This window comes from Eurosta solidaginis, chromosome 1 (assembly GCF_040869045.1).
Source record: "Eurosta solidaginis isolate ZX-2024a chromosome 1, ASM4086904v1, whole genome shotgun sequence".
Taxonomy (NCBI): Eukaryota; Metazoa; Arthropoda; class Insecta; order Diptera; family Tephritidae; genus Eurosta; species Eurosta solidaginis.
The window spans coordinates 342,755,285-342,780,397 of NC_090319.1; the positions used below are offsets into that span (position 1 = coordinate 342,755,285).

At 36.6% G+C, this 25,113-nt stretch overlaps 2 protein-coding genes across 3 annotated transcripts in view; one reads left to right on the forward strand and one right to left on the reverse strand.

Moving 5' to 3' along the window:
* LOC137237960 (broad-complex core protein isoforms 1/2/3/4/5) overlaps positions 1–7,709 on the reverse strand; it is an 85,175-nt gene extending 77,466 nt beyond the window's left edge. The window contains exons 1-2 of one of the 2 annotated variants that reach the window (XM_067762421.1): positions 7,689–7,709; positions 7,043–7,472 (exon numbers count right to left, since the gene is read on the reverse strand). In XM_067762421.1, coding sequence (XP_067618522.1) covers positions 7,043–7,247 — 205 coding nt within the window. In that variant the 5' untranslated portion in view covers positions 7,248–7,472; positions 7,689–7,709. Of the gene's footprint in view, positions 1–7,042; positions 7,473–7,659 lie in introns of both variants that reach the window. The other variant, XM_067762420.1, reaches the window with a different exon arrangement.
* Positions 7,710–11,887: 4,178 nt separating this feature from the next.
* LOC137237963 (cytoplasmic aconitate hydratase-like) overlaps positions 11,888–25,113 on the forward strand; it is a 44,333-nt gene continuing 31,107 nt past the window's right edge. The window contains exons 1-3 of the mRNA XM_067762423.1: positions 11,888–12,226; positions 12,306–12,398; positions 23,483–23,652. Of these exons, the coding sequence (XP_067618524.1) occupies positions 12,220–12,226; positions 12,306–12,398; positions 23,483–23,652 (270 nt within the window). The 5' untranslated portion in view covers positions 11,888–12,219. The remainder of the gene's footprint in view (positions 12,227–12,305; positions 12,399–23,482; positions 23,653–25,113) is intronic.

A 25,113-nucleotide genomic window follows, 5' to 3' on the forward strand; every position in this document is an offset into this window, starting at 1 on the left:
AGTCACTTATCGTACCCGTCCTGCTATATGGGGCAGAAGCATGGACCATGGCAACAACAAATGAAGCCGGCCTTGGGAGTGTTCGAGAGAAAAGTTCTTCGAAAGATGTATGGACCTCTACGCGTTGGCGATGGCGAGTACCAAAGAAGATTTAATGATGAGCTGTACGAGCTATACGCAGACATCAACATAGTCCAGCGAATTAAAACGCAGCGGCTGCGCTGGCTAGGCCATGTTATGCGAATGAAAGATGATGCTCCGGCCAAGAAAGTGTTTCTATCGGAACCCGCCTATGGAAGCAGAGGTTGAGGGCGGCCCCCACTCCGTTGGAAGGACCAGGTGGAAGACGATTTAAACTCCCTTGGTGTGACCAATTGGCGCCGGTTGGCGAAGCGAAGGAGCGACTGGCGCGCCTTGTTGGACGGACATAACCCTTTAGACGGTTAAGCGCCATTTAGCTTTTTTTCAAAATTTTAGATTGGTGTAGATTAAATTTTAAGAACATTGAATGAATTTGGGCTGGATGTTAAAACATTGAGGTGCTTAATAACAGATTATGCTAGCGTTATGATAGGCAGAAATCGAGGAATAGTAACTCTATTAAAGCAACATCAACCTATTAGCGATTTCGTTCCGTGTGTTTGCCATTCGATTTAACAGGTGGTTTCATCTGCTTCAAAACTACTTTTGAGGAAAATTCAAATTTTTGATGTCAGAAACATTTAACTGGTTTTCTAAGTTCGCAAGTAGACAAAAGAACTAAACAATACTATTTGCTGCCATTAAGTGTAGACTTGAACCATTGCGAACTACATCTACACAAATGAGATAAAATTTTTTCAAAAATTCAAATTTTAAACAAGCAACCGGATGTAACCGACCATTGCATACTCAGCTGAGAGCTTTGGAGACAAAATAAGGGAAAATGTAGGAAAATGAACCTAGGGTAACCCTGGAATGTGTTTGTACGATATGGGTATCAAATTAAAGGTATTAATGAGGGTTTTAAAAGGGAGTGGCCCTCAGTTGTATATGTGAAGGCGTTTTCAAGATATCGACCAAAATGTGGACCAGGGTGACCCAGAACATCATCTGTCGGGTACCGCTAATTTATTTATATTTGTAATACGACGAATAGTATTCCTGCCATGATTCCAAGGGCTTTTGATTCCGTCCTGAAGAACTTTTTCATTTTCTTCTACTTAATATGGTAGATGTCACACCCATTTTACAAAGTTTTTTCTAAAGTTATATTTTGCTTCAAAAAACCAATGCAATCACCATGTTTAATCCCTTTTTTCGTATTTGGTATAGAATTATGGCATTTTTTCATTTTTCGATATCGAAAAAGTGGGCGTGTTCATAGTCGGATTTATCCCATTTTTAATACCTAGATAAAGTAAGTTCAGATAAGTACGTGAACTAAGTTTAGTAAAGATTTATCGATTTTTTCTCAAGTTGTCGTTTTAACGGCCGAGCGAAGGACAGATGGTCGACTGTGTATAAAAACTGGGCGTGGCTTCAAACCAATTTCGCCCATTTTCACAGAAAACAGTTATCGTCATAGAAGCTATGCCACACAAGGATTGGTAAATTTTTTTTCGACTTATGGCATTAAAAGTATTCTAGACAAATTAAATGAAAAAGGGCGGTGCCACGCTCTTTTTGAAATTTTCTTTTATTTTTGTATTTAGTTGCACCATATCATTACTGGATTTGAATGTTGACATTATTTACTTATATACTGTAAAGATATTCAATTTTGTGTTAAAATTGGACTTTTAAAATTTTTTTTAAGTGGACGTGCTCGTCATCCTAGCTAACTTTTATTTAGCACACATATAGTAATAGGAGTAACGTTCAGACCAAATTTCATCATGATATCTTCAACAACTGCCAAATTACAGCTTGCAAAACTTTTAAATTACCTTCTTTTAAAAGTGGGCGGTGCAACGCCCATTGTCCAAAATTTTACTAATTTTCTATTCTGCGTCATAAGGTCAACCCACATACCAAGTTTCATTGCTTTATCCGTATTTTGTAATGAATTATCAAACTTTTTCGAAATTTTCGATATCGAAAAAGTGGGCGGGGCTATAGTCCGATTACGTTCATTTTAAATACCGATCTGAGATGAGTGCCCAGGAACTTACATACCAAATTTCATTAATATAATACCTCAAAATTTACTCAAGTTATCGTGTTTACGGACAGACGGACGGACAGACGGACATGGCTAAATAAATTTCTTTTTTCGACCTGATCACTTTGATATATAGAAGTCTATATCTATCTCGATTAGTTTGTGCCGTTTCGGGGTACCGTTATGCGAACAAAATTAATACACTCTGTGAGCTCTGCTCTGAGTATAAAAAAACTCAAAATGAAAAAATTCTGATTCACATTTTTCCATTAGTGGAAAATTAAAAAAAAAATTTAAATTAAAAAAAGGTGTTTTGAGTAGCTCTTCAATAGTTCTGGAGGTCCTGAAAATGAGGAAAGGAGTTCGGCAAAATTACGCCGAATGATCACATTTTTCAGATCATTTTTATCCTTTTCAGGAACTTCAGAATCTACTCACAACACCAATTTTTCTAATTTTATTCTTTTCAGAAACTCCAGAACTATTGAAAAGCATAATTTAATTTTCAAAATTCTTTAAAATTACGACTTCCAGGAAAATGTGAATGTTGGTCTAAAGTTTGCTGAACTTTTTCTATTGAAAAGCTACTCAGAACTTTTTAATAAAATTTTTCGACTTTTGAAACCAGAACATTTAAAAGCTATTTAAAACGCCTTTTTTTTAAGTTTCAAGTTTTTTTTTTAGTTTTCGACTAACTAATGGAAAAACGTGAATATTGGGCTTATAATTGCGGAACCTTTTTTCTCCTTTTCGGGAATTCTTGAGGTATTTGAAACCTACTAAGAACAGTTTTTTTACGCTGTGTAGTAGTAATAGTAGAAGATGCACCACTTTAAACCATACGTGAGTTCTATAATCAAACAGGTAGCCACACCGAAGATCCTGGGCTAAGTTTTTCTAAGCGGGGTCGCGCCTTGGCAGTAATTTGAAAAGCTTCTCAGTGAAAACTCAGCTACCTTGCAGATGCCGTTCGGAGTCGGCATAAAACATGTGGGACGAATTTGTAAGATTTTCGAGACCCGAGAAATCGACAGCTCGACTTCTCGCGAGATTCTCGTGTCTCGAAGTACTCGTAAATCTCGGGAGCTTCTCTCATAAACTTAATTGCTGTATGGATAGTATTTATACACTTGGTTTTTTTACTCTCGCGAGATTCTCGTGTCTCGAAGTACTCGTAAATCTCGGGAGCTTCTCTCATAAACTTAATTGCTGTATGGATAGTATTTATACACTTGGTTTTTTTTACTTGTTAATTTTTTTTTGATTAATTATATTGCTTTCCAATGACATTTAACTCAAAACATATTTGTTATACATATAATTTTGTTCACAATATTTTATTTTTTAACGAGACATCGAAAACACGGCTTCTCGCGAGATTCTCGAAATACTCGTAATACTCTCGAGCTTGTCGATTTTCAATTCTCGCGAGATTCTCGAATCTCGAAATACTCGTAATGCTCGCGAGCTTCTCGACTTTCAATTCAGTCGCTGCATTGGCAGTACTCTATATATTTCGGTGTTTTTTAGTTGTGCTTTTGTGGAAATTTTCGCTTGCGCTCCAGAATAAATCGTAAGCTCTATATAAAACAGCCAATTAATCGATTAAATTGAATCTCGAGAAGCTCGCGAGCCTTATGAGCCTTGCGAGTAATTCGATATTCGAGAATCTCGCGAGAAGGCGAGACTCGCAAAAATCTCTTCTTGAACAAGTTCGAGAAATCGTAAGCTCTAGGAAAAATTAAAAGCACGACGCAATTTGGCCGATGTCCAGGACTACAAACAAAAGGGCGCAGGTTTCTGGGCGCACATGCTTTCGATAGTTTGGCGGAGGGACGTGGATCTTTCGCTCTTACTTAATTTCATTTGTGAATGTCAATTGATAAAGATCAATTAGAAATTGCAGTGTTGATCGAATATGCCTCCCCATCCGCAACTGACTGAGCGAGTTCACTATGAACAATGTCTCCTACTCTCACTATGCCTCTCCACCTTGCCTATTATCTCTTTAGATCGGTTTAGCAGTTATAACAGCTTAAGCTCCTTATAATAATATTGGAGAAGTCTACCAACCTGATCTTTTCCGCACGAATTTGGCAATGATTTTTCCACGAAACATTGCAGATCTAGGAATTATATTATTTGATTTTACAATGTGCACGAAGACTTTATTTGTTGTTGTTGTTGTATTAACGATAAAGGCACCCTCCAAAGGTTTTGGGGATTGCTATCGTTATTGATCAGGGCTGTTCAAAAATGTTTATATTGAAGTGCAAATCACAATACATATACAAAATTATATGTACACTGAAACTTTTTTAAATTAAAAAAAAAATTTATTTTAAATGTGAATTAAATTTTTTCTCAGTACTACAATAGTTTTAAAAAATTGTTTGAAGTCAATTTGTTAGTGTAAATTTGAATATCATACCGAAGTGCCTTGGATTCATCTGGAAGTGCTTTCTCTTTGCACTTTCATATGAAATTCAGGCACCTTCATATGAATCGAATTTACATATGTATGTGTGAGGGCATATGGGAGTGTTATGAAATTTTTTTTTTATATTCAAAGTGTGCATTTGTATCTGTGCCTATATATATAGGGGTTGAGCAGCTCTGATGTTGATGGTCCTTTGCCGGATATAGTTCCGATAACAAGCACTATTAAGGTACTAGCCCGACCATTTCAGGAACGATTATATGGCCACATTAAACCATCTAGGGTATTCCGCCTCTCACCCCCTGGTTCCATGAGGAACTTTATGTGTATGATACATTTATATTTGTAACACGATTCCCCTCGCGTAGATGAGGTTGACAATTGGGTTGCGGAAGCTCTCAAGCTATTTTATTTTTTTATTTATTTATTTATTTATTAGTGTACAAATTTTACAATTAATCAGACTAAATATAATTACGGATTACAGAATAAATTACAGAAACATACATAGTGAACAAAATTATACATAAAATATTATTAAATCAGTTCTCGGGATGGACTGTGATGCCGAGCAACGAAATTGATTATTAGTGCTGTCGGAATGGACGTGATTTCGAGCAGCTGATGTACACACACAATGAGTAGGGCTGCGATGCGTGGAAAGGACGTGATTACAAGCCACTCGCCCAAAGTAACTATTTATTATTAGTGCTGTCGGAATGGACGTGATTTCGAGCAGCTGATGTACACACACAATGAGTAGGGCTGCGATGCGTGGGAGATTGGAAAGGACTTGATTCCAAGCCACCCACTCAAAGTAACTATGGATTATTAGTGCCGTCGGAATGGACGTGATTTCGAGCAGCTGATGTACACACACATTGAGTAGGGCTGCGATGCGTGGGAGGTTGGAAAGGACGTGATTTCAAGCCATCCGCCCAACGTAACTATTGATTATTAGTGCTGTCGGAATGGACGTGATTTCGAGCAGCTGATGTACACACACAATGAGTGGGGCTGCTATGCGTGGGAGGTTGGAAAGGACGTGATTCCAAGCCATACGCCCCTAGTAACTGGAGCTGGTAACAGATTTAGTTTAACATGTTAATTTTGAAGCAGTTATGAGTTCAAGGCAGTGAGTATATATTTTTTTATACTGTAAAGTGTGTTGTGTAAATTGTGTTACAAGTATCAATATTATTGCAGTAATTATTGAAATCTTAACACAGACAATGAAGAGGTACATGCATTTGAAAATTCGATCTACATGTAATTAAATATAGCGTTTGGAAATAGGGCCTGAAAGGGACATTAAGCATCACCTCGCCATGCAGAACTGGACTGTTTTTCATGCCTCTTAATAGTTTTACCATGAATAAAACGCAAGCATCTCCCACGGCTCTGTAGTGAAGGCAGCTGTAAAAGTTTTAACCGGCTGCAGTAGGGCGGTAGATTCCTTGATGGATCCCAGGGCTAATGATTGAAAGCAAAAAGCAAAAATTGCTTTTGGCCGATTCCAATTTTTTGCTATGAATCTGATAACGCGGGTTCCAGATAATGGAATCATATTCCAATATAGGTCCTATCTACTTACGATAAAAAAAGAGTTTTAGTGACATAGGGGTCATTGAACTCCTTCGACCACCTTTTTACGAAAGCCAAAGTCCCTCTAGCTCTATTCACACACGATTCGATATGTAATTTGAAGTCCAGTTTAGGGTCCATTATAACGCCAAGATCAGTAAAGTTTGTAACTTGCTTAATGATATAATCGCCTTTCAAGTACTGATGGGATTCAAAAGATTTCCTCGTAAAACACATAAACTTGCACTTCGGTAAGTGTAGTGACATGACTTTCACATCACTCCACTCAAATAGGTTATTCAAATCCGATTGAAAAAGTGCCGTCTTCAGGTGAGCGAATGGTCATAACTAGTTTGACATCATCGGCGCACATCAGCGGCATGCAGTGCTTCAAGACATTTGTGAGGTCATTAATGAAGAGCAGGAACAACACTGGACCAAGGTGACTGTCCTGGGGTACTCCGGAAGATACCTTGATGAATTCAGATAAACGATTGTTAAACATAACGGTTTGCTTTCTTCCTTCCAAAGCTTTGTACTGGGCTTATAAACTCCTTGAATCCCCGAAGACTTTAGTCTATTAGCGTTTGGAAAGGTATTACATAAGTCACCTAGACGACTGAACTTATCTAAATGAATGGAGCTATACATTTCGCTTAGGGGTTTTGAAAACTTAAAGGCGATTTACGTAGCCTAAACACATATGCATTAAGCAAATGCAAATGTAGTTTAAGTTTTGGCAAGACAGGGATACACTTCCAGCCAAGCACTATCCCTCTGACTGCAATTTCTGAAAATGTTCTTGCTTGTCTCAGTAACAGCAAAGCCTATGAAAAACAAAGCTTATGACTAAAATACTTAAAATTTGTACTCACTTATTGGATGTTTACATGGATTGGTTATGAATATTTCCTGAAAATATGGACTACAAATTGCAAGAACAATTTTGTGTGCATGCAGCAACTTTCCATCGCAGGCGAGGGTTACGTCAACTAAATCCCCACGATCATATAAATTTTGAAATCCACTGGCTATATTATCTTGGAAATTCTTCCAGCATAGCTTGAATTCTTCATCCATCGCTGCAGCGTACGACACCAGCAGTAGCGTAAATAAAGGAAATTAAATTTGTTATTGATTTTTCAGCGTTTGACGATGATAATTATGAAATAGTGAAAATGTCAAAAGATTTGCAAAAATTGGTGCAAAAATATTTAGACGCTAATTGCAGTTTTTAATGTTTTTTCACATCCCATTTATTCTTTTTTTTTTTTTTTTTGAAGTTCACTTCGATGACATCCGCATCTATAATGTCAAAACGTTTAGATACAAGATGCACTAATAAAAGATACTCATATAAAGTGCGTAAAAAAACGGAGAGAAATCATAACAAAACAAGGCACAGCACGCAGCATCTATTTCAATGCACTTGAAGTTGTTGTTTTTTTAATATAAGGCGAAAGTAGTGTCACGTTTAGAATAATTCACTAACACACGTTGTTAATTGTTTAATTAATTTACATAACATCTTTCACCGACTGTCTTCCGCGAACTAACTTATCTGAAATCTATGAATGAATGAATTCGATTACATTTGCTTGCAATTAGACGAAAAACCCGGCAAAACGAACTAAAAAAAAAACAATAATACCCGAGTTGCATGAAAAGATAAGAGTAAAGGGGTGTTGACAGTGGTAAATTTTCTGTATAATTTCAGTTGCTCGACAAAAATTGACAAAAACAAGTTGTCATCCGTCTCCATTGACATGCCAACATAATAAAACCGCACTGCATTTTTTTAGCGCACGCAAACAACCGGCGTTTTTTGCCCTAACCCAAATAAGCATGCGTTGCGACCATGTAAAGCATGTGTGCAAACGTCAAATCTAAATGTCACGCAGAAAAAAAATTTGAAATCGAGCTAGGTTTTCACGCAGCAAATTCAATTTGGGTTGCTCTGATACAAGCTGTATGTGCATGAGACATTTTTGACAGAAATGACTTCCGTGCGTTTATATTAGGTTGGCTTGTGAGCGTTTTTTTTTTTTTTTTGAAAGTAAGACAATGAAACGTCACTAAAAGAGAAACAAAAAATTAAACTTGAAAAAATATTTTGAAGAAAATTTTCTAAAGTTTCCGCTTTTTATAGCAGACGTACGAGCAAAATTCACAGCATTGTCCTCTAAAAACGCTCTGTGGCTCAATTGAAAATTTAAGGTTTGCGCCTCAAGAAAACGGCCAATTTTATACTGGCAAACCGTACGTTTTTACCAAGTTAAAGGGCCAATTAATAGTGACTTATAACCATAACCAGATAAAACATCGAACCTACGTTATGGAAATCAATATAATCGATTAATGGTGCCATACCATAACGCTATCGCCATAACCATACCATTGCCAACCAATTGGTTTTTGGTTTCTCGCCATATCCATAACCTAAAAATAATTGAGTTGGTGAGTTTAATAACTTTTTGTAGATTTTATTCATTGTTTTGGATACGTTATGACTAAGAGACTTATTTCTTGTGGAATATGTTTGTAATTTTTTGCGTTTTCTTCATTTTTAGGAAATTTTCACGATTTTTAGGTTAAAGGACCATTAATCGATCACATTGGAGATGGTTATGGATATGGGTCTGATTAGGACTATGGCGTTAGGGTTAAGGAAGTTTAATTAGCCCTTAAGGCAAAGAAGTGCCTGCCAGAAAATACCGAGCCGATGACAAAAATGCGCGCTTACTTGCGAAAACTGACCCTTTTGCATGGTAATAGTGGACATATGCGTGTACGCTGTTACATAATAAGAAATTTTAAAGTAATAAAATAGAGATGTATAGCATATCTTCACCTAGAGCTTTAATTGTTAAGACTTTTTATTAAATCTCATATATTCATAACTGGCGCTGTAGTTTTATTGTACATTAAGTTTTTAAAAGGTTTTATTTAGCTTGATTTGACAGCTGGCCGGTTGGCTGGTTGGTTGGCTGGCTGCCACGAATTTTGCAATTGAAATTTAAGTAACTTCCCGGTAAGCTACAAGCTTTAAACTTGGAATATAGTTCAGAACCCGATGACAATGCAATAATAAGAAAAAAATTCCGGTGGGTGGCGCATGGATCGAAATATTTCAAAAAATCGTATATGTGGTCCGATTTAGTTCATATGTACAACACATAATACATATATGAATAGAAAGCGACCGATGAGAAAAAATCTCCGATAGGTGGCGCAGGGATCGACATATTCAAAAAATCGTATTTGTGGTCCGATTTGGCTCATATTTGGAACAAGTAATACATACATGAATAGAAAGCGACATATGATGTCCGATGAACAAATATTACATATAGCCCTGTAGAAGTGACATCAAAATATTGTGACGAATATTAGTGACACTAATTGATACTCACATCACTAGTCTGATGCTAAGTAAATGAAGCCACAACAACAATAAAGCAGGCAGTGACTTGTATCTACATAAACGAATCAATCATCATGTCTACACATATGTACGTACACGCAGCGGAGAAGAGACGCACAAACATATGCATATATCTTATCTGAGATGGTCCCAAAAGTAGGCAATTATTTGTGGAAGTGTCACTCACATATACACGGCATATGAGAAGCTATACACGTGCATCTGTAGTTATAATTTTATAGCACGAGGAAATCGAAGAGTATAAAAGAGCGCAATCTGAGCAATCAGCAATCAGTTTGATTTAAGCAAGCTATCCGGTGCGAAGTATAAATTTAATTGTGAAGTACTTTAATAAAGACCATTTTGCATTATTGAATAATGAAGTTATTTATTCAACAGTTTAGTGATTCGAACGTTAGTAGAAGGTTGCAAATAAGAGGAATTGCACTAAATTCGTTACAATATTTTGGAGTTCGGGGGGCGGAAAAGCATACGTGGCGCACAGTCGAGTAAAGTCTTTGGAAGGATTATGTATTTAGGACTTAGATTGTAACAAATTGTCAGGAAAGAGTGCGTGTAATAATGAGTCACTAAATGAACTAAACAGAAAGAGAAATAATAGGCAATTAAATAAAGACTAAAAACTTGAAAAAAAAAAAAATAATAAAAAAAGTTTAAGTTAAACGATTTTATTGAAAACAATACTTACATGAAATAATAATAATACTATAAGCTAGAAAATAATTAGGTAGGTCCTAGGTACTAGTCACCATAAATAAAATAAATGTAAGGCGCGATAACCACCGACGAGATTTAAGCCGTGCTTCTCTTCCAATTTGCGTCGTGCTCCTTTTAATTTTTCCTACAAATTGGCGGGACGGGACCTACTAGTTTTATGCCGACTCCGAACGGCACCTGTGTGGCAGATGAGTTTTCACTGAGAGTTTTTCATGGCAGAAATACACTCAGAGTGCTTGCCAAACACTGCTGGGGGGCGACCAAAATTTTCTTCTAATTGAAAAACCTTATTTTTAAAATCTTGATGTTGCTTTGCCCGGGGTGTGAACCCAGGGCATTAGGTGTGGTAGGCAGAGCACGCTACCATCACACTCCTCATCAATCTGGGGAGTTGATCAGACAATTAAATACAAGCGCTGGACGCTATTGATAGTAGTATATAAGACCAACTGAACCTTAATAAAGTTATGATGCGCCTCACATTTTTACAAATTTCACGCGCCCAACGCTTTTATTTAATTGTCTGATCAACGCCCTAGATTGATGAGGAGTCTGATGATTAATACCTAGGACATACCTAATTATTTTCTAGCTCTTAGTATTATTATTACTTCATGTAAGTATTGTTTTCAAGTTTAACTAAAATTTTTTTTTAAATTATTTTATTTCATATTGAAGCAACTGCGAAGTGATACTACACACACAGTTTAAATTTTGTGCAGTTTTTCAGCCAAAAAAAAGATAACATTTTCGAATTAAACACTTTCATTTTCTATAAAGCAAAAACTAATGTTGATATTCTGTTTTAATATATTTTTTTTTTCACCCACGTTTGAAAATTTAAGAAGATTTAGTTTTGGGATAAAACTTGCAAGACGCTAAATCCTTTCCGAATCTCAAAAAGAACTCTGAGCGGAGATGTGCTATTTAGTTAAAATCTCCTTAATTGTTATGTTTTCATCGTCTTGGTTGCAGTTGATTGCACAATGAAGATAAAAAAGCTTGTTATCGATTTTTTACAATTTATTTTATTTATGAAGTTGTATTGACGAATGTCCCAATGTAAACAAATGCAGGGCTGCATGAAACCAAAAATTTAGTTGATTCAAAAGTAGGCTGCCTACCAACTTTGTTGCATGCAACTGTTGCACGCCCGTTTCCACCATTCAATTTTTATTGATCAATGCAAACGGGAATTGAAAATCGAAAATTGTTCAGCTTATAATGGCGGAACGATACAAGGTGGCAGCATGGTGATATACCTACAAATATAAATTAAAGTTTCATGTACTTTGTTTTTGTAAATTCGATGGACAAATTTCAAAATCGTACTGCGCCGGAAGTTTATGTATCAAATCATATAAAAAAAGTTTATAATCAGCTGTTCCATGCTGCCACCCTGTATCATTCCGCCTTGAGCTTATTTATATCCAAGAAAACACAAAATTTTCATTTTCGGTGGATCTTAAGCACTTCGGGCAAGTGTACGAACAATTATTGAATTAGGACTGGAAAGCAATGAACGCTGCCACACATATGTTTGCTATTCCGAAAGTTTAAACTTGTATGTACACAAAAGTTTAAAATTTATTTGCACAGTATTTAAAAAAGTGAAAAATATACGTTTGTTAAATAAAATAATCGAATATTAAAACGTTTCAGCATTACTATTTACTAACAAATATAACGACCGCACATTCCGCCACTGCCGTTTTTGTTGTTTTGATTGTCTGAATTCCTCTAGTTGTCGGTAGCAAAGGCCATCCGCAGCATTGCCAGTTATTTGCGCTATTCATTTCTGATTGGACTTGCTTCGTAGCGGGTTTGTTTTGTTGCTTTTCTTGTAAGACAGGTTTTATTAGTCTCACTGCAACGTTACAATTTATTACAATGGCCGGTAAGTATACTAATGTTGATTGCATAATAAAATGCAAATAATTTGCTTTTCTTATAAAACTAATTCAGTCTTTTTGAAGGTATCAATCCTTTTGCGAAGTTCCAAAAATCATTTTCTCTAAATGGGACAACGTACAAATACTTTGATCTGGCTTCAATTGATCCAAAATACAGTAAGAATTTTTAATATTATACGTACATATGCAAGCTCTGGATAAAATATCCTTCGGAAGTCAATCTATATATGTATAACCGGTCTATGTAATATTGTATATTTATTACTAGAAGTTTTTATATTTCGTGTTTTTTATATATATTAATCTTATCAATCCACTGCATTTATCTGCAAACAAGAATTTTAGTGTATTCGTACGTACATACTATATATGAATACGGCAAAAAAAGCATACAGAGCTTGCTTTATGTATTAAGTACAAAAGTCTTCGTAGGTCAATATCGCTCATTTACTTCAATAGTGTCACAACTCAAAAAACATGACTTTTGAGTTAATAACATATAATCGTACCCAATAACATGATTTATGTTGTATAAAAAAATCTTTGTGATCCATTACAAATTTACCACGTGCTATACAAATGAAAATATGCCTTTATAAGCGCAACATATGGCAGTTAAATTCTTTGAATGGCTCTCCTGGAAAATTGTGTTTTTTGAGTTATGGAACTATTGAAGTAAATGAGCGATATATTTGCTTTTTGTCCAAATATGCTAATTTTGAGTTGTTTCGTTTAGGGCTAACTAAATATTAATTAAAAATGTATTTCAGGAATCAGATTAAATTGTTAACTAAAACCTAAAATGCCCTATAAAAAAAAAAATTTGAACGGTAAAAAACTCACAACTACATAGTTTGTGGATGTGGCTCAAAAAGGAAAGCGAAATATAATCGACTAATGTTACAAGATTTGTCATGCAAATTCTCACACCTGCAGGCATACATATATATTTATTCATGTATTTACATACATATGAATGTAGGTATACTTTTTAACAGTCGTAAAATTACTAGGTATATTGATAAGCTGTTTATCGTAGTCACGCTGCTAGTGGGCTATCAATCTTTTGCTAGATATGACCATATCTGAAAAATAAGTATGTGCCATAACGTACTTACTAGAGATATACGATAAAGGCCGCTGCCGCCGAATGTCAAATATATCAGCGCGGCGGTGGCGTTGGCGCGTTACTTTATTTTCTACTGTTGTAGCGATAAGGTTACTCCCCGAAGGCTTTGGGGAGTGTTATCGATGTGATGGTCCTTTGCCCGATACAGATCCGGTACGCTCCGGTAACACAGCACCATTAAGGTGCTAGCCCGACAATCTCGGGAACGATTTATATGGCCATTTTAAACCTTCAGGCCATCCCTCCCTCCCCCTCTTACGACAGGCATACCTGCCGCGGGTATATTCTGACCCCCTAACCCGCTGGCGGCCACCGTGGTGTGATGGTAGCGTGCTCCGCCTATCACACCGTATGCCCTGGGTTCAACTCCCGGGCAAAGCAACATCAAAATTTTAGAAATAAGATTTTTCAATTAGAAGAAAATTTTTCTAAGCGGGGTCGCCCCTCGGCAGTGTCTGGCAAGCGCTCCGATTGTATTTCTGCCATGAAAAGCTCTCAGTGAAAACTCATCTGCCTTGCAGATGCCGTTCGGAGCCGGCATAAAACATGTAGGTCCCGTCCGGCCAATTTGTAGGGAAAAATCAAGAGGAGCACGACGCAAATTGGAAGAGAAGCTCGGCCTTAGATCTCTTCGGAGGTTATCGCGCCTTACATTTTTTTTATTTATTTAACCCGCTGGGCAGCCTACTTTACTACTCATTTAAGACTGTCAAGGCCATTTATTGCTCATGTCGAAAATTGGTCCGATATGGTTGAAAGGGGTATTAACGGTTGCGCATCACTGCCAGTTATAAGAATCCAATTGCGAAATTGAACTTTTTCCAATTGTTCAAATCTTATTTAAAACAAGTAAGGGTGTCTAAATTCGGGTGTAACCGAACTTTATATACTCAGCGTGAGCTTCAATTGTACATTTAATTTCAGATAAATTACTTTTCTACATAACACGTGGCACCGCCCGTTTAAAAAAATATTTGTCCCCATTTCCTGTTACAATAAAACTTGATAAGTGAAATATCATTGATTGAAAACTATTTTTTGCTAAGTCATAGCTTATTATTCTAGGCTACAACCCTTTTAAACTTGTTTTATATCTAAGTTCCCGTGGCCTTTAACCGATCCCGTCCAATTTTACTACAAATATTTTCTGCTATAAGGAAAATATGTGTACACAATTTCATTACGATCCGTTAATTTTTCTTCGAGTTATGGCTCCCGAAACAAAGAAAATTGTTTACGATATGGGTATCAAATGAAAGGTGTTAATGAGTATTTTAAAAGGGAGTGGGCATTAGGTCTATAGGTGGACGCCTTTTCGAGATATCGCCATTAGGGTGGGCCAGGGGTGACTCTAGAATGTTTGTACGATATGGGTATCAAACGAAAGCTGTTACTGAGCATTTTAAAAGGGAGTGGGCCTTAGTTCTATAGGTGGACGCCTTTTCGAGATATCGCCATAAAGGTGCACCAGGGGTGACTTTAGAATTTGTTTCTACGATATGTATATGAAATGAAAGGTATTAATGAGTATTTTAAAAGGGAGTGGGCCTTAGTTCTATAGGTGGACACCTTTTCGAGATATCCTTATAAAGGTGGACCAGTGGTGACTTTAGAATTTGTTTACGATATGGGTATCAAATGAAAGGTGTTAATGAGTATTTTAAAAGGGAGTGGGCCTTAGTCCTATAGCTGGACGCCTTTTCGGGATATCGTTATAAAGGTGGACCAGTGGTGACTTTAGAATTTGTTTACGATATGGGTATCAAATGAAAGGTGTTAATGAGTATTTTAAAAGGGAGCGGGCCTTAGTTCTATAGGTGGACGCCTTTTCGAGATATCGTTATAAAGGTGGACCAGTGGTGATTTTAGAATTTGTTTACGATATGGGTATCAAATGAAAGGTGTTAATGAGTATTTTAAAAGGGAGTTAGCCTTTTCGAGATATCGCTATAAAGGTGGACCAGTGGCGACTTTAGAATTGGTTTACGATATAGGTATCAAATGAAAGGTGTTAATGAGTATTTTAAAAGGGAGTGGGCATTAGGTCTATAGGTGGACGCCTTTTCGAGATATCGCCATTAGGGTGGGCCAGGGGTGACTCTAGAATGTTTGTACGATATGGGTATCAAACGAAAGCTGTTACTGAGCATTTTAAAAGGGAGTGGGCCTTAGTTCTATAGGTGGACGCCTTTTCGAGATATCGCCATAAAGGTGCACCAGGGGTGACTCTAGAATTTGTTTGTATGATATGTATATGAAATGAAAGGTATTAATGAGTATTTTAAAAGGGAGTGGGCCTTAGTTCTATAGGTGGACGCCTTTTCGAGATATCGTTATAAAGGTGGACCAGTGGTGACTTTAGAGTTTGTTTACCATATGGGTATGAAATGAAAGGTGTTAATGAGTATTTTAAAAGAGAGTGGGCCTTAGTTCTATAGGTGGACGCCTTTTCGGGATATCGTTATAAAGGTGGACCAGGGTTGACTCTAGAATTTGTTTGTACGATAGGGGTATCAAATGAAAGATGTTAATGAGTATTTTAAAAGGGAGTGGGCCTTAGTTCTATGGGTGACGCCTTTTCGAGATATCGCCATAAAGGTGGACCAGGGGTGACTCTAGAATTTGTTTGTACGATGTGGGTATCAAATGAAAGGTGTTAATGAGTATTTTAAAAGGTAGTGGGCTTTAATTTTATAGGTGGACGTCTTTTTGAGATATCGCCATAAAGGTGGACCAGGGGTGACTCTAGAATTCGTTTGTACGATATGGGTATCAAATGAAAGATGTTAATGAGTATTTTAAAAGGGAGTGGGCCTTAGTTCTATAGGTGGACGCTTTTTCGAGATATCGTTATAAAGGTGGACCAGGGTTGACTCTAGAATTTATTTACGATATGGGTATCAAATGAAAGGTGTTAATGAGTATTTTAAAAGAGAGTGGGCCTTAGTTCTATAGGTGGACGCCTTTTCGAGATATCGTTATAAAGGTGGGCCAGTGGTGACTTTAGAATTTGTTTACGATATGGGTATCAAATGAAAGGTGTTAATGAGTATTTTAAAAGGGAGTGGGCCTTAGTTTTATAGGTGGACGCCTTTTCGAGATATCGTTGTAAAGGTGGACCAGTGGTGACTTTAGAATTTGTTTACGATATGGGTATCAAATGAAAGGTGTTAATGAGTATTTTAAAAGAGAGCGGGCCTTAGTTCTATAGGTGGACGCCTTTTCGAGATATCGTTATAAAGGTGGACCAGTGGTGGCTTTAGAATTTGTTTACGATATGGGTATCAAATGAAAGGCGTTAATGAGTATTTTAAAAGGGAGTGGGCCTTACTTTTATAGGTGGACGCCTTTTCGAGATATCGTTGTAAAGGTGGACCAGTGGTGACTTTAGAATTTGATTACGATATGGGTATCAAATGAAAGGTGTTAATGAGTATTTTAAAAGGGAGCGGGCCTTAGTTCTATAGGTGGACGCCTTTTCGAGATATCGTTATAAAGGTGGACCAGTGGTGACTTTAGAATTTGTTTACGATATGGGTATCAAATGAAAGGTGTTAATGAGTATTTTAAAAGGGAGTGGGCCTTAGTTTTATAGGTGGACGCCTTTTCGAGATATCGTTGTAAAGTTGGACCAGTGGTGACTTTAGAATTTGTTTACGATATGGGTATCAAATGAAAGGTGTTAATGAGTATTTTAAAAGGGAGCGGGCCTTAGTTTTATAGGTGGACGCCTTTTCGAGATATCGTTGTAAAGGTGGACCAGTTGTGACTTTAGAATTTGTTTACGATATGGGTATCAAATGAAAGGTGTTAATGAGTATTTTAAAAGGGAGCGGGCCTTAGTTCTATAGGTGGACGCCTTTTCGAGATATCGTTATAAAGGTGGACCAGTGGTGATTTAAGAATTTGTTTACGATATGGGTATCAAATAAAAGGTGTTAATGAGTATTTTAAAAGGGAGTGGGCCTTAGTTCTATAGGTGGACGCCTTTTCGAGATATCATTATAAAGGTGGACCAGTGGTGATTTTAGAATTTGTTTACGATATGGGTATCAAATAAAAGGTGTTAATGAGTATTTTAAAAGGGAGTGGGCCTTTTCGAGATATCGTTATAAAGGTGGACCAGTGGTGACTTTAGAATTTGTTTACGATTTGGGTATCAAATTAAAGGTGTTAATGAGTATTTTAAAAGGGAGTGGGCCTTAGTTCTATAGGTGGACGCCTTTTCGAGATATCGCCATAAAGGTGGACAAGGGGTGACTCTAGAATTTGTTTGTACGATATGTGTATGAAATGCAAGGTATTAATGAGTATTTTAAAAGGGAGTGGGCCTTAGTTCTATAGGTGGACGGTTTTTCGAGATATCGCCATAAAGGTGGACCAGGGTTGACTCTAGAATTTGTTTGTACGATATGTATATCAAATGAAAGGTGTTAATGAGTATTTTAAAAGGGAGTGGACCTTAGTTCTATAGGTGGACGCCTTTTCGAGATATCGCCATAAAGGTGGACTAGGGGTGACTCTAGAATTTGTTTGTACGATATGTATATGAAATGAAAGGTATTAATGAGTATTTTAAAAGGGAGTGGGCCTTAGTTCTATAGGTGGGCGCTTTTTCGAGATATCGTTATAAAGGTGGACCAGGGTTGACTCTAGAATTTGTTTACGATATGGGTATCAAATGAAAGGTGTTAATGAGTATTTTAAAAGGGAGTGGGCCTTAGTTCTATAGGTGGACGCCTTTTCGAGATATCGTTATAAAGATGGACCAGTGGTGACTTTAGAATTTGTTTACGATATGGGTATCAAATGAAAGGTGTTAATGAGTATTTTAAAAGGGAGTGGGCCTTAGTTTTATAGGTGGACGCCTTTTCGAGATATCGTTGTAAAGGTGGACCAGTGGTGACTTTAGAATTTGTTTACGATATGGGTATCAAATGAAAGGTGTTAATGAGTATTTTAAAAGGGAGCGGGCCTTAGTTTTATAGGTGGATGCCTTTTCGAGATATCGTTGTAAAGGTGGACCAGTTGTGACTTTAGAATTTGTTTACGATATGGGTATCAAATGAAAGGTGTTAATGAGTATTTTAAAAAGGAGCGGGCCTTAGTTCTATAGGTGGACGCCTTTTCGAGATATCGTTATAAAGGTGGACCAGTGGTGATTTAAGAATTTGTTTACGATATGGGTATCAAATAAAAGGTGTTAATGAGTATTTTAAAAGGGAGTGGGCCTTTTAGAGATATCGTTATAAAGGTGGACCAGTGGTGACTTTAGAATTTGTTTACGATTTGGGTATCAAATTAAAGGTGTTAATGAGTATTTTAAAAGGGAGTGGGCCTTAGTTCTATAGGTGGACGCCTTTTCGAGATATCATTATAAAGGTGGACCAGTGGTGATTTTAGAATTTGTTTACGATATGGGTATCAAATGAAAGGTGTTAATGAGTATTTTAAAAGGGAGTGGGCATTAGGTCTATAGGTGGACGCCTTTTCGAGATATCGCCATTAGGGTGGGCCAGGGGTGACTCTAGAATGTTTGTACGATATGGGTATCAAACAAAGAAAATTGCTGAGTCATAAAAGGGGCGGTGCTACAACCATATTCAAAAATTTTAGTGTTTTCCAATTTAATGTTACAATTCAATTTAGAAATTAAAATTCTATTGATACAGAGCTATTTTTCGCTAAGATATAGCGTATTATTTTCGTCTACGACCCTTTTATAAAACTCATATAAAAGTGGGCGTGGTTTTTAACCGATCTCGTCCATTTTTTCTAAAAATATTTCCTGCTATAGGGAAAATCTGTGTACCCAAGTTTTTTACGATCCGTTAATTTTTCTTGGAGTTATGGCTCCCGAAACATAGAAAATTGCTTAGTCATAAAAGGGGCGGTACCACGCCCATTTTTAAGAACTTGAAGTTTTTCCCATTTATTGTTATAAATCCACTTGGGGAAATGAAATGCCATTGATATAAAGCTCCTTCTGGCAAATATATAGCTTATTTTATTCGTCCACGACCCTTTTAATAATCTTTTAAATAAAAGTGGGCGTGGTCCTTAATCGATTTCGCTAATTTTTCTTCAAAGCATTCCCTATAGTAAAGGCAACCTCTCTGCCGAATTTTGTTACAATAGGTTTAACGATTTTTGAATGATGATTAATAATATTTGTAAAATTGATTTTATCACAAGTGGGCGGTACCACGCCCATTTTAAACAATTTTTATCAAGAGTCTCAATCAGTCCACACGTAAAATTTCAACATTCTAGGTTTATTATTTACTAAATAATCAGGTTTTTTGTGTTTTCCAGATAAGCTCCTGTACCAATTTTTGTGAAGATATCTGAATATTTACTCAAGTTATCGTGTTAACGGACGGACGGGCGGACATGGCTCAATAAAATTTTTTCTCGATACTGATAATTTTGATATATGGAAGTTTATATCTATCTCGATTCCTTTATACCTGTACAACCAACCTTTATCCAATCAAGGTTATATACTCTGTGTGCAAAGCAATGCTAATTGTGATTTTCACACTTATCATTCAACACCCAAGTCTCCCTGTTTGACATATCCTAAAGTTGGCGGCCCTATTCCAACTTATTTTTTGTAGTGAATCACATTACCTACACGTTACGGCTCCTGTTACATATGTGAATTCTTAGGCACATATATTTACCAGGTGTGGTAGTGCTGCGCAGCATAGCACGACAAAAAAAAATCTGTTAGAAAGCCTTCAGAGCTACACCTAGAGCTTCTAGGAAAGTGACGTCGACGAAGGTATGAGTTCGAAGTCGCAGTCTTATAGCTTCTGTGCTGTTCGCACATCGGGAATTGTAGCTCTTAAAACAGCCGAAAAAGTGGAAGCGCCCTTTGGCGCGATCAACAATCAACAGGCCAGCGTTGATGCTAATCGTTAAAACTGTGCCAACGAGTCATGAGTATTAAAAGACCATTAAAAGCAACCGTAAGTCACCTTCATTCGTGACCAGCAAGGAGCCACATAGGATTTAAAGAAATCGTATCGACAACGATAAGGATTTAGCCCAAACATCCACTTCGGTGAAACTGCGATTTGCACGAGACATAATATGTACATACATATGTAAGTGTGTTTCGGCAGACGCTGCAGTACCAGCCCCATAGACCAGGTTCGAAGCCTCCTGGAGTAAGTGAACGAAGGACAGTCCCTCCGCAAGGAGCTGTACTTGAAATGTTTTTAAGGATCCGCGAGACATTGAGGCAAAAACCCTGGATCTTTCTGAAATGGTCAAAACGTTGATTTCCTCAAATACTTACACATACCCTTTTCTAAATATTATTTTTTTAAATCAAGAACGCTGGCGTACGCCGTAGTCGCCGCCGCCGCCGATAAAGTTCTCAGCGTAAACCTCTAGTACTTACACAGCAAAAATAAGATTTATAGTTAAAAGAAATAATGACTCTAATTAAAAAATTAAACTATGAGAATTAAGAGGTTTTCAATAAGTTTTTTGGTGTACGAAATTAGCGTTCTACCGATGCCATGAGAGTGCGCACTTTGTTGAGGGTCTCTTCTTAGCCCTTTTATATGAAAGCAGCAATGAAGCCAAGGAACCAAGGTACCTGCAAAAATTGTTGGATTACGTGTACCATTTTCTTCATGTACTCTAACAATACTCCTTTGCAATGCGTTTGCAGACCACCATCCGCCGATCATTGCTCGTTTTTTAACGACCGTGATCACAACACGATGACGATCGAACAGAGTTGTCAAAAGTAAAATATTGCATACAAATAACTGATAATAAAATTTTACTTTGGCAACTCTGATAAAATGCAACAGCGCACTGCTTTTATGTATACATACTATAGTATAGATAAATATTAGTTTCTTTATTCACGCAAATGCTAAATAACATAAGAATATTCGTAGTATAAAATATAAAAGTTGTATTGCCGCTCTTCATTTACTTTCATTTTAAATTAAATTCACTCCGATAATTCTTTCCTACAACACAATTCCTCTTTAGTACTTTGGCATATGATCCTCTGTGGGTGCTCCATGGAGTACTACAGTGAAAGTACTTTGGAATGTACTCTCACGTATGTACTCTATGGAATACTCACAAACAAAGCGAGAGTGGGATCACCTACTCCTCTCCTAGGACATCGCAATTTTAATTGGAGCACATTTTTTGTATGAATACAGATTAGATTTGGAGCAGTCCTATACTCCCAAAGGAGTATTCGTTACATTATTTATAGAGTACTCGCGATTTTTGAAGGGGTAGTATAGAAACCGAGCACGTACTCGCTTACTATTTATATTACGAGATACTAGGGTTGTGCGATATAAATATATAGCCGTATAACCGGATAATAAAAAAGAAAATCCTTTAACTAATCGGTATATCCAATAGATTCTCCACCTTCTACTTCCGTGATGATCTTGGGGTCGCTAGAGCCTCGGCTGCTAAAAAACATAATGACAATTAAGTTGAAGAAGCTATATATTGCGCTCTCAACCCCTTGAAAGGTTTGCGCTACACATCGCCTTGAATAATTTGGATATTTTAGTCCCCTCCTACAACGTTATAACGTTAGACTGGGTCGATTTATTAATCGATAACGCGCCATCGATTTTTCGATAGGATTTGTACTCAGGAAAAAAAAGTTCCTCTACGCATACCCAAAAATATAATTTTCGAGCCTGTGAAATTTCATTTTTTTTTACTTTTTTCGACTTTTTTGATTTTTAAGGTTTTTTTCATGACCTACTAAAAAAATTTCCATTTGATTGTAAAATTTTCATGTCCGACCCAAAAATGTCCACTAAAAACGTTGGCGATAACAGTCTAAAAAAAAATATTTTTTTAGGTGTTAAAAAATCCTTAAAAATCAAAGTCGAAAAATGTCAAAAAAAATTAAATTTCGCAGGCTCGAAAATTATTTTTTTTGGTTATGCGTAGTGGAACTTTTTTCCTGAGCCCAAATCCTATCGAAAAATCGATGGCGCGATATCAGTCAACTTTCGTCCATACAAATCGGTCCACCCTAATATACATACCATAAATCAATTTCTTATTGTAAATACATACATACCTTTTTAGTAATATATAAACAAATAATTTTGTAATCATCACTATCAAATATGGTTTGCCGAAAAACGGGTATTCCGTTATCTTGCTAACAAATTAAAAATAAGAAACCACTTTATTTAAAGGGGGCAAACTCACACCTTACGTTCACCAATTGATATACTAGCGCAATAGCGATATGGATATAATTTTTGTTATAATTTTAAAATTTTGCATATATTGCAGCTTAAAACTTTATTCCAGATTTATATTTTTTACTTCTTACGTTAGCTCTTAAGTAAAACAGTTTTTAGAGAAGCCTCCTTTTAGAAGTTAGCCTCCACAAAATATATATCGGCTTTCGAAGTTCGAAATTCTATATTTCGAAATTTTATTTTTTTCGTTAATGCGTTCAGTTCATTAAAAAAGTAAAAATGTGGGTGTTGTCCGCAATTTCTTTTATTTGAATGGCTGAATTCTTTTTTTGAAAAATTACAGTACGAGCAATTCCAGTGGAGGGGTCCTCATGGACCGGCAAGCTCAACCTAATCTGATTCCAGTGGAGAGTATGTGCAGACATGAAAGTAGTAGCCACTATCATGGGACTATCTGACATTTCACCTCGTATAACAGCTGTTATACTAAATTTCTCAAAAAAAGAAATCAGCCCTTCAAATAAAAGAAAAAGGCGTACTTAACTTGCTGAACGCGTTAACAAAAAATAAATAAAATTTCGAAATGTAGAATTTCGAACTTCGAAAACCGATATCCATATTTTGGAGGCTAACTTCGAAAAACGGAGATAGTACTTTGTCTACTTAAGCCTCAATCTCTACAAAAAAAGTGGGTTTCGGCCGATACCCAGAAAAAAGTTGTTTTTGTCGCATAGTGTTATTGTATGTAATTAACAATTTTTGATGTAGATTAAATATCATTACCAAACTATACACGTACATATTTTTATGCTTATCGTTTCTATAGGTGTTTTAGAAAATATGTCAACTGCTTTAAAGTAATGCATTTGTTTTGACCTCTTCATAAATAGATCAGTTACCCTACTCAATTCGCGTGCTCTTGGAATCAGCTGTACGAAATTGTGATGATTTTCATGTGCTCGAAAAAGACGTTAAGAACATTTTGGCTTGGTCTCCAGAATTAAAGCAAGGACAAAATGATGTAGAGGTTTCATTCAAGCCAGCACGTGTTATATTGCAGGTAAATTAAAAAAAAAAAAATTGTTTGCTTTGTATACCGACGGCGTAATGGAACATTCGCCTAACTCGTAAGCCAGTTCAAAAACGCCCTATCTCAGCATATTCTTCAAAATGCCCTATCTAAGCGTATTTTTCAAAAACGCCCTATCAGCGTATATTAACATTTTTTAGAACATAATTTAAAAAAAAAAAAAACTGGCTCGAGGTCAGGTATATTAAAAACCCAAAGTTTTTTTTCCCGATATATTTCAACCTCCTTCGGAGATCGTCTTCAGAGTTCAAAATTGCACGGCTAACTAAGCGGTTGCGGATTAAAAGAATATTTGAACTCATATATCCCCTGAATACGATCTCCGGAGAAGGTTGAAATATATCGAAAAAAACACAAAAAAATTGGGTTTTTTAATACACCTGACCTTGAGCCAGTTCTTTTTTTAAATTATGTTCGATAGGAATTAAAAGGTCGCTGAAGAAATACATATTTATTAACATTTTTTTTTATAAACACCCCACTCATATCAGGTAGAGCGTTTTGAAAACATATTTTTGCCAGTGGATAGCATTCGATATGTAAAACTCAGAAGAAAAGAAAGAAGATATCTCCCAATATCTTTCGTAAATATTGTCATTGACTCTGTCGTTTTGCAAGAATCTATCGAGAATTATTTGTCCAACCAATTCACTGTAAGTCTTATCAGTTTAAGTGATCGGTTTTTGGAGAATCTCTAATCTAGAACCATCCAACCGAGTTTTTATTTTATGGTTCCTATTGTTGTTGTTGTAGCGATAAAAACACTTATCCAAGGTTTTGAGGAGTGTTATCGATGATGATGGTTGTTAAAACAACAACAAAAACATGGTTCTTTGCCGGATATTGATCCGATACGTTCTGGTAACAAGCACCATAACCAAGCCTCTGCTGCAAAAGAAACAGGTTTAGCTACGCGTAGGTGAGGTTGACAATTGGGTTGGAAAAGCTATGAATCGCGCTGGCCACCCCTTGAAAGGGTTGCGCTACACAACCCCTTTAATCATTTGGGTATTTTAGCTGCCTCTTTTGACAGGCATACATGTAGCGCATATATTATGAGCTTAGCTCCCCGCTGGGGAGTCAATCCGCGAAGGCTACATGCGGTGAAGTAATTAGGCCAGGTATGGCAGGAGACAAAACGCATGAATTTTGCTCTTCATGAGAAGACGTTGCTTTTCAATTGCATACTGAGTTCAAACTAGCACTTGTTGGCATGCTGATTAGATTTATATGCTTATATTTGGTTCGATGTTAATGTTGGCTCCCAAAACAGGCGAAACACTCTTGCGATAGATTGAACCATTTGATCATCTGCACGCATTATCACGCGTGACGTCATTGTACAACACTGTTTTTTTTCGAAGATATACCTGCAAATGCATGTTCAATCTCTATCCGTATCTGGTTCATGTGTCATTGGAACACGAGGAT